Raw genomic sequence first — 10,405 nt, forward strand, 5'->3', positions numbered from 1 at the left:
TCTCTCTCTCTCTCTCTCTCTCTCTCTCTCTCTCTCTCTCTCTCTGTGTGTGTGTGTGTGTGTGAGTGTGTGTGTACACAAACATGGGAGGATGAGAGGTCAGTCAGTCTGTCATCATTCCTCAGGATAAAGTTCACCTGAGATTTTTGTTCTGTTTTCTGTGTTGTTGTTTTTGAGGTAGAATTTCTTACTTTTATCTGGAACCCATCATTATTTGTTTGTTTTTGGCCAGCAAGTCCCAGGGATCCACCTGCCTCCACCCATTCAAGGCCTGGGTTTTCCACAGGACTTCTGGGGATCAAACTGAGGTCCTTGTGTTTGCATGACAAGCACTTTACCAGCCCTTGGGTGTTTTTTTTTTTTTTTTTTTTTTTGAGAGACGGTGTCAGTGTGTAACAAGACACTCTCCTTCAGCCCCTTATGTACTGAGAACCAATCGCACCTGTTCAACTACTGGTTAGGAAAAGGCTGTGTCAGAAGATTCTTCAAGGCTCTCTTGTAAGGCCTTCAGGGACAAACCTTGCCCAGCCAGAGCTTTGTTCTGGAAGGAAAGCCAAGTGGCATGAGGGCCTGGCAGTGTGAGTGTCGGGGAGAGTCCCTGTCAACTTGCCCCACTAAACGCACCCCTCCATCTCAGGAAAGCGAGGAGGAGGATGCAGAGGCCCTGGAGGATGACACCGCGAGCGAGGAAACTGGTTCCGAGGTCCGAGACGACCAGACGGACACCTCCTCAGCAGAGGTACCCTCTGCCCGGCCCCGGAGGGCTGTGACTTTGCGGAGCAGTTCAGAAGCTGTGAAGCGGCCTCCAGTGGAGCGGGCACGAAGGGTCCGCCCAGTGCCAACCGCTACGCCTGCTGATGAAGGAGACAAGGGCCCTCCTGCTAGGCCCGAGGAGCCAGAGGTAAGCTCAGAGAATGGAGGGTCCGTGGCTCATCTTTAAGGAAATGGAGTAGGGTTCAGGGTGTGGCTCAAGAAAAACTCGAAAGATGTCAGAAATGAATGTAGCTGCTCTGTCAGAGTTCCCAAGTCCGAGAACGAAAGGATGATTTTACCTCTTGGTAGAGAGGCTGAGGAAGCACCAGCGAGATGTTGCTGGGATGGTGGCTTCAATTTCTCGGCAGCTTCCAGTCATGCGGATGGAGAGGTTGCCATCTCTACATCTCCCATTTCCACACTTGAATCCTGCATCAGTCTCTCCTCCATGGGACACCTCTCTAACACCTCAATGTGTTAAGTCATCATACTTGACCCCCCCCTAACCCTATAGATGGTCTGTGGACAGCTGCAAACGTCCTTGGCACCATCTTAGCGAAGGCAAACAGTGTATTGCCTGGGTCTGGCTGTACTCCTCAGAATTGGAGTATCTGTATTGTAATCGGTGATGCTTCATTAGTAGCCAAGCCCTGCGTTTTCTGAACTAGGTGTTCAGGATTGACAGTCACTGTGCCATGGGGTGGGGCAGGTGTGCATGTTCATAGGTGTGCTTAGAGGTCAGGGGTCAACCTCAGGTGTCATTTCTTAGAAGCCATTTCCTCTTCACTCTGTTTCTTCTCTTTTATTTTTTGAAACAGTATTTTTATCCCTAGAGCTTAGCAGCTTAGGCTGGTTGGCCAGCAGGTCTCAGAATCCATCTGTCTCCACTTCTCCAGCACCACCAGTTTGTCTGTTTGTTTGTTTGAATGTGTGATGTGGGTATCGAACTCAGGTCCTTATGCTTCCATGGCAAGCATTTTGCCCGTGTCTCCCAGCCCTGCTGTACCTTTTGTTGTTATGGTTTTGAACCTTTGAAGACACCTAGGTCGTGGCAGGTAGAGAAATCACCAGAGACAGAAACTCCATAGAGACTGAGCCCTATGACTGTCTGTGTGTCCTAGGATATCAAGAGAAGTAGGCGATCTGGTCCCACAGTGTGGCTGAGGCATACAGGGTATTAGAAAGATGAAACTGGCCCTGCAGTGTGCAGTGACAACCCTCTGCCCCATTCCCTGCAGGAAACAAAGCAGCAGGAGGAGGAAAGACTGATCCTGGAGAGCAATCCTCTGGAATGGACCGTCACAGATGTGGTACGATTCATCAAGCTGACGGACTGCGCGCCCTTGGCCAAGATCTTTCAGGAGCAGGTACAGTGACTTACTGTGTCGTCAGTATTGTTTCCTGGACCCCAGGTCTCGTCTCTCTGTGTCTGTATGTTTGTACATAAGTGTATGTGTGTTCACGTGCATGCACTTACATGCACTTATGTGTGTACATATATGTGCATATGGCTGTGAAGCCCAGAGGACACCACAGGGTGTCATTCCTCAAACAATGCCACCTTTTTGAGACAAGTTCACTCACTGGCCTGGAACTCACTTAGCAGTCTAGGCTGACTGATCAGTGAGCCTCACAGACCCACTTGTCTCTGCCCTCCAAGTGCTGGGATTGCAAGCATATACCAGGATACCTAGTTTTGCAAAAGTGAATTCTGGGAATCAGGTCCTTATACTCACTATGCAACCACTGTACTGACTGAGCTGTCTTCCCAGCCCAGAAACTAGATCCTAAAGAAATTACCCATCCTACCTGGTTTCTCTATGACTTACCAGGTAGGAGGAAAGTCTCAGGTGCCCTTCATCTGCATGCACAGTTGACGCCCCTAAGTGGGCTCATCTGTGATGCTGAGCATCCGTGGTGCTTGTCATGAGAATCTCGTTTCTGGTTTTTAATTGTCTCACAGGGATGAGGGTTTTCTGACTGAGACATATGTGGTACTGCCAGGTGGGGAGGGAACCTCTAGGCTCCACCCTCATCTACAGCTGTAGCCCACTCTCCAGTACCAGGTGGGGAGGGAACCTCTAGGCTCCACCCTCATCTACAGCTGTAGCCCACTCTCCAGTACCAGGTGGGGAGGGAACCTCTAGGCTCCACCCTCATCTACAGCTGTAGCCCACTCTCTGGTGCCAGCTTTTGTCATGGTGTTGCTGTGATAAAACACGGACCAAAAGCAACCTGGAGCGGAAAGAGTTTATTTCATCTTACAGCTTAAGGTATTTCATGAAGGGTTGTCGAGAAAGGAGCTGGAGGTGGGAACCGAAGCAGAGACTTGGTGGGACTTGCTTGCTGGTTTGTCTATCATGTCCAGCTCAGGGAACTTTCTTATACTACCCAGGGCTACCTGCTAGTGGCTGGGCACTCCTCTATCAATAATTAATCAAGAAAATGCTCCGAAGAGTTGCCTTCAGGTCAGTCTGATAGTGACATTTTCTCAACTGAGGCTCCCTCTTCCCAAATGACATTAGATTATGTTAAATTGACAGAAACAAAACAAAACAGCCCAAAAATCTAACCAGGACAGCCTTACAGAGTAAATATGACTTTTAAGTATTATGTAAATACTGTTTTCCATATAGCTGATTAAAGGTATGCCTATCGAGTCTGTTTTTAGATTAACAAGCCAATAATTAGGGAAGATAAATTTTAAACATTAAGTCAGAAAAAAAAGAGGTTTGGTTTTCCAGACACATGGGGAATTTTCTATCTAATAATGTTATAAAAAGCAAATTAGTGAACATCCTAATCTTCCACCTCCCACTCCCAAGAGAAGTTCTTGGTATCCAGGTTCTCCTGCCTGGGATATCTATGAGACAAAGTGATTCATCTTCTTCATTCTGGAAACTTCTGCAGACTCCAGAGAAGGTCATGTGGAAGGCACGAACAGGAGCAGAGAGGAGGTCCAGTTCTTGGCTTTCTGGCATTCACAGCTCTTCTGCTCTGGATACAGACAGGGAGGCAGACAGACATCTTAAGAATGAGGGCAATGACCTGTTCCCTTCATTGCAACAAACAGACAAGACAGAGAACATGTCCAACAGTAGCCTAACTGATACGGGGCTTATTGATAAAACTGCATTTTCGTCTTGGAAACAAACACAAGGCAATAGTTAGAAAACCCATTTCTATTACTGCCTGGGGCAACATTTTCCCTGATTGGTTCTTAGTCATAGTGATACTGCCAAACATTGGCAAAAACCAAGCAGAACCCCATTGTATTCAAGTACTTGACAAATTCTATCTATATAGGTTTAATACTGTATATATGTTGGCCCATTGTATATTCAACATACACTGACCAAACACCTGCTAAATGCCTTATAATGTTCAAAACATGGCAGAATAAAGGATAGATTGTTTTTTCACTTTCTAGATTCTAAGTTAAATGGGAACTCAAGACCAACTGTTGCATAAGTGGTTATCTGTGTTGGTACCTTGTGCAATTTTCAGTAGGAAGCTGGCTCATGGGGAGGGATTAGCCGAAGCGCTCTTTAAAGTCCTCCTTTATATCCCACGGCCACGCCCAGTTTCCAACCATTTTTATTAGATTACCTGACCAATATCTCAGAATGTTTCAAGGAAAGGAACAATTGGCACATCCCCACAGTAGATTCAGAGTGGGCACAGGCTTCCTCCACCTACCTCCTCTGCCATCAGCTAAAAGCTTTGTCCTTGATTTAGACGTTAGGTGGGCTTTAATGGATGAGTCTTGTTCCCAATTAATTTTGCATTTCACAATAGGGATTTTCAACTGTTAAAAAAAAAAGAAGTGTTGCCTGCTGGGCTGTCTAAAGTGTGTGGACACTTGAGTTCTTTCTGGCCCATTAGACTTTTAATGACTTATTTTTACTAATTTGTTCTATCATCATTTTGTGCAAATGACGGTGCTCTGATTGGGTGAGGCCCCCAGCATTTTCTGAGCTGTCAGATGAACTAGGTGCCTGCAGATTACTCACCGGCCTGCACAGGAGATCACAGCGTACAGCATGATAATAGCGGTGTGTGTTCACGCCTAGAGACGTTAGGAATTCAGAGATGGTTCTAATCACCAGGAGCGATTGCAGGCATTCCACAGTCCCCATTACCAGCAGACGGACCTTTTATTTCTGAAACGTTGTGGCAGTCTCTTAGTAAAATCTATTCTCTCTAATTTCATGCTGCAAATCTGAACATTATACAGTGAAAGTCCATGCATCTGTAATGTGTCTTTAAACACACAGTCCTGAATGGCATGATCTATGTGCTCATCCATGGCCAATCAGTCTGCTCACAAGAGAAGCAGGCGGCTAGAGGGAGTCGTTTATTTTATAAAATTGACAACTTTAGTCGTCTTCTTCTTCATTTCCATTGCCCCCCCCCCGTTCTTTTCCATTTTCCTACCTATTTAAAGGAGAGAAGTTTAGCCTTTTTAGTCCGTGGTCATGCGGGTCTGCTTTCCTGAGCTCCTGTGGCAGTATCTTCACGGAGCACCATGGTGAAGCAGAATTGTATGCTTAATGGCGATAGGAAAGGAAACAAAGACAGGGGCAAGGTTCCAAGGCAAGCTCTTGGTGACCTATCCAGTGCATCCATCATGGTCCTCAGGATCAGGTCAGAATCCCAGAGCTTATCAGCTTTAACACATTAGCATTTAGAAGGAACCCTTTAGCTAGATGCCCTCACAACCCAGAAATATCCATTAAAGAACAGCCATATTTTACAGAACTCTGCCAAGTATTAGTTTTCCTTGTCTTGGGTGTAACTTTCGTGTCGGATCTTATTCCTTCAAGATGTTCTACGATTAGGGTGAATCGGCTTAATTTTCATGTTTATCCAAATTCATCTCCTTAAAGTTAGTAGTCCATTAGTGAACCTATTCAATGAAACAACTGATCTGCTAGCATTTATGATGATACAGGAGCATATCTATAAAAATTCAATCAACTGTGAGTCTGGTGTGTTAACCTACATAATCCATGAGGGGAAAAAAAAAGCAAACTTCTTTCAAACCAAACCAAAGGTTACCTCTGAGCCTCTTGGAACGGGAATTCCCCGCTCGCTCTCCTGTGATTTACGGTGTCGTATCTGTGTCCCCTTTGCCCAGCTTTTTCCTGCTTACCCATTTCTCTTCCCGACACCACTATGAGATGCAACAAGCATTGACTATATGAACTCTAAAGCAGGAGTGAGTCCAAAATAAGGGTTAACCTCAGGTTAGTCTTTGCACAACAATGACAGCAGGATGGTTCAGTTGCCAAATCTGGCTGGTTTTAGCAGGCAGCCTGGGAGCTAGAGGCCTGGTTGTATTCTGAGTAGCATGGTCTTCTCAAAACCATGACATCTAGGTGTCGTATTCTCCATCATTTAGAAAGAATGAGAAATGCGTTGAGAACACAGAAGTAGCAATCATGGGCCCTCAGCTGGCTCAAATATGGACAGACTGCATTTTAAGCACTTTCCACCTCTAGATATCAGGCTTACTTTTGGTTGATTTTTTTTTTTCCAGATAAAAAGGAACTTGAAAGATTGCTAATTAATCAGATTGTTTAGCCTTAACCCTTTCCTGCCACACATTTTCTTGTCCAGGGGTTTTTGTTGAGCTTAGTCCCAGATGTCCAGAGGCTGCTTCTGTGGAACTCAAGTAAATCAGCTCCTGGAGAGTTTCAAAGTTGTGGCCTCAGTCTGCTTCTTTTCCCGGCTGCCAGCCTTGACATCCACACCAGGCAGCATGGTCTCTTTCCCACACTCCAATCCATGACTTCAAAGTTGAAACCCCTATAAACTTGGGGCTTCTATCACTGCTGCTGGCTGAGTAGGAGAGGGGAGCGAAATATTACTTCCCATTTTTTTCTCCTTGGAGGAAGTCTAGGACCAGGACAGGAGGGGCATCTGATCTGAAAAGGTCAGAGAATGACATTTCGAGGTCTTTGACATCATTTTAAGTGGTCTCATCCAGGCTGCATGGCGTCAGTTATCTGCCATTCTCCTTAATGCTGTGACCCCAGGGTGGCCTTTACCACTGTTTTGCAGAGAGAGCTATGGGACCCTGTCCTTGTTCAGAGTGAATGGAAAGAATATAGTATTTCTTTGAACAATTAGGCTGACTGCCCAGTATCTTCTGTGTAATGTCACTGTAGAATCAGTTTCTGAATTGTTTTCTTATCTCATGACTTTTATTTATTTGTCTTTCTGTGTGTGTGTGTGTGTGTGTGTGTGTGTGTGTGTGTGTGTGTGTGTAAGTTTGAGTGCACATGCCCACCGAAACCAGAAGAGAACACCAGATCCCTTGGAGCTGAACTTAGAGCTATTGTGAGTCTTCAGCAAAAGCAGCTAGTGCTTTGAACTAAGCCATCTCTCCAGCCCCTCCATTCTTTTTTTTTTTTTAAAGACAGGCTCTCTTAGTAAATCTGGAACTCCATGATGTGGCTAGATTGACTGGCTAGCACACCCCAGGGATCTTACCATGTCTTCCTTCCCAGTGCTGAGATTACAGTCACACACAGCTGCACCTAGCTGTCTCAGGGATGCCCTGGATCTGGACTCTGGTCCTCGTGTTTGTATGAACAATTTGTTAATGAGCCATCCCCAGACAGGGTTTCCTTTACGGCACTCACAGCCAATAGCTGGAACACATAATTAAAAGAATGCACCCATAGGTGCCAAGCATTTGGTTATCTCTCCTCATGGTTTGCTGACAGAATTCTATACAACTATAACTAAGGTTTGATAGTTCTATAACCTGCATACTTTAGTAGGTTAAAAAGAGCTAAAAAGCAAAGCAAGATCAGCGGCCGTGTATCAGGCAGGTAGAATCTTCTCATTATTTCCACCTTTTGATTTTGAGCCTCCCTTTATAGAATGTTCTTATTGCCGTAGTTAACACTCAGTTTTAAATTGCTGACTTAATGTGTCGTGGATTTACATCTGCTTTAGTAAAGATGGAGAGTGCCCCTAAGCCCAATTTATTATATAATTCTTCCTTTTTATTAATTTTGTTGTGACAGTTTCACACCTGCATGTAATATATTTTGATTCCGTTCTCCCCCTCCCACCTCCTCTTACCTCCCCACCCCCGCTTCTCTATCAATGACTTACTTTATTTTTTAGTCCCTATTCAAAAGTCAGGACTTTTGGGTGTATAGCCATGTCCAGGGTCACCTCTGTGACCACTGGATTGGAGCTATCCACAGGAGCCTGCTGTGGTCATCAGTGAGGGGTAGGGTCACCCTGAGGCTTTTTTCCATCCCTGCCTGACCGTGGAGGGGCCAGTTCTTACACAGACCCAGTGCAGCCATCCACAGCTGCTGGGAATGCATGGTTGCAGTGGCCGTGCTTTGCCCAGAAGGTCATTTTGGAGTTCTTTTCCCTGTCTTCTGCCACAGCATTCCCTGGACCATAGAAAGGATAGTTTAAAATGCTTGTTTGAGAATGAGCACAAGCTGGGAGTAGCATTTGTCTATGGATAGAAACATACATATTTAAAAGGCAACAAGACAGTGTGTCTATTTAGCCAAACAACAGTAATCAGCTCCCAGTTTCCAGCACACATGACTCAGTACTTACATTCTATTAAAATTCTACACACTGGGAGCTCAGTTTGTAAGAAAGATGAGAACGCTCACAGATGTCCCATCATTGCCTGAAATGTTTTCCCAATATCCACTGCTTCCCCTCCATAGCCTCACACTTCAGAACATCAGCCATTTTGGGAGGCGGTCACATGCCTTCATTGTGCCTACATAGGGGAGTGAAGTACATCTTAGGTGGGTAAGAACTTCTGGAAAGAATATTGTTTTCCAAGTCTAGAGAGGATTGCTAACAGGAGGAGTTGGAACAGGGAAGGAGAGAAGTAGACATGATGTAAATACAACACGTGCATATGAAATTCTCAAAAGAATTAAAATTAAAAAGAGAGGATGCCGTGTATGTCTTTATAGCCAATCATATACAGAACTCATCATTCTCTTTCAGTTTAGAGTCACCTCCTTGTACAGATGCTTTGTGAATGTTGACTGACAGAGATGCTGGAGGAAAATGCCAATGTCCCACATGCTTATACGAGGAAGCTGCAGTTTTAAGCACTTCCCATCTTTAGATCTTGGGTCTGATTTCTAAGATTTATTCTTCTGAGCTAAAAGGCAAATTGAAGGGTCTCTAATCAATGATATTGGTTAGTGTTAATGAATTAGCCTGCAACTAGAAGCATCGTTCAGCTGTTAGTTCCCATTCTGCATCCCAGAGATGAAAGGTTAGCTTCTCTGTCGAATTCAGGCAAGCAGGTTCTTGGGAGGAGAGATTGAAGGGTGATCTCTGTCGCATCTGCTCCAGGTGGTCCAGCTTGAAATCCACACTGTGGAGTATGTTACTCTCCTGCCCTTTGCACCAACAGCCTGAGAACTGACTCCCTTTTAAATGTAGGGTTGAGTTCAGTTTGTTACCACTGACCCTTAGCATCACCTCACTCCTGATCTCATCAGTCCTCAGTTATTCCTGCTGGAATATGAACCCTGTCTTGGGAAACAGGGAGAACGAGTCACAGTTACGCTCAGCCACACAATCCCATGGCATCTACATGAATAAACCAGGTTGTAATAGCAAGCAGAGACATAGGCTAACAGAGTGGTCTTTGGAGTGAGTTTTTGTGCCCTTCTTCTATAGAGAATTTAGCCACCACTTGGTGAACATCACTTTAATACGGCACCTGTTGTATAGATAGAGCAAGATGCAGTGGAACGGGGAGAAAACAGTCCTGAGGTTGAGTACCTCTCTTTCTGAGGATTGCCTGTGTTTTCATGATGGAATTTGCTTCTAGGTATAGGATTCCTTATTAGAAACTCAATTTGGTGATGATGCATTTCTTCTGGAAGGTGTCTGTAAGATGTTGGCTCTTGGAAGTCGGATTTTATTTGTGTGTTGAGATCAGGTCTTGCTATAGAGCTCCGGTCAGCCCGGTATTCATTCTTTTGGGACTTTAGTGTGGCATTTCCTCCTGACGGCTAAGATGTCTATGAGAAATCTGTTGTCATCTTACAATGATTCCCTAAAGTGTAACTTGGCATTTTTTTCTTCCTGTTTTAGAATCTGTCTTTCTTGTGCATAGGTTGACTACACTGTGGCCTTTTGTGGTCTTTCGGGCCTCCTGAACCTGAATGTCCATATTTTTTCTTAAGATTTCAGTTGTTTATGACTATTATATAATCAATTAGATTTTCTGTGCCCCCCCCCCATTGACTGTTAGTTCATTTGTGGCCTCTCCTAAGGCTCAGCTGTTTCTTTGCCCTCTTTCCTTCTGTGTCTGAATGTGTTATCTCAAAAGAATTCTCTTCAGGTTGGGAGTTCTACCTGCCTGGTTGCTGAGGCTCCCACCTGTATGTATTGCTGTTCTACTTACTCAGTTCTTTAGCTCCAGGATTTCTGTTTGTTTGTTTGTTTGTTTTCCTAATCTTCATCATTTGGCTGAGTTAGTCATTTTAGTAGGAGCTGTTCTCCTAATGTCATTGAATTGTCTGTCTGTATTCTCTGTATCCCATGTGGCTTCCATGGGACCATGCTTTTGAATTCAGGGATTTTTTTTTTGTTTGTTTGTTTTTTTTTTAAATTTATTTATTTATTGAGG

General features: G+C 44.6%; 1 protein-coding gene across 3 annotated transcripts in view; it reads left to right on the forward strand.

Moving 5' to 3' along the window:
- The window catches only part of Sfmbt2 (Scm like with four mbt domains 2), a 181,052-nt gene that overhangs the window by 164,443 nt on the left and 6,204 nt on the right, over nt 1-10,405 (forward strand). For all 3 annotated transcript variants that reach the window (XM_013349026.2, XM_026783078.1, XM_026783077.1), the window contains exons 19-20: nt 638-901; nt 1,992-2,120. In XM_013349026.2, the coding sequence (XP_013204480.2) occupies nt 638-901; nt 1,992-2,120 (393 nt within the window). The remainder of the gene's footprint in view (nt 1-637; nt 902-1,991; nt 2,121-10,405) is intronic.

The sequence above is a fragment of the Microtus ochrogaster genome, chromosome 16, assembly GCF_000317375.1.
Source record: "Microtus ochrogaster isolate Prairie Vole_2 chromosome 16, MicOch1.0, whole genome shotgun sequence".
Lineage (NCBI taxonomy): Eukaryota > Metazoa > Chordata > Mammalia > Rodentia > Cricetidae > Microtus > Microtus ochrogaster.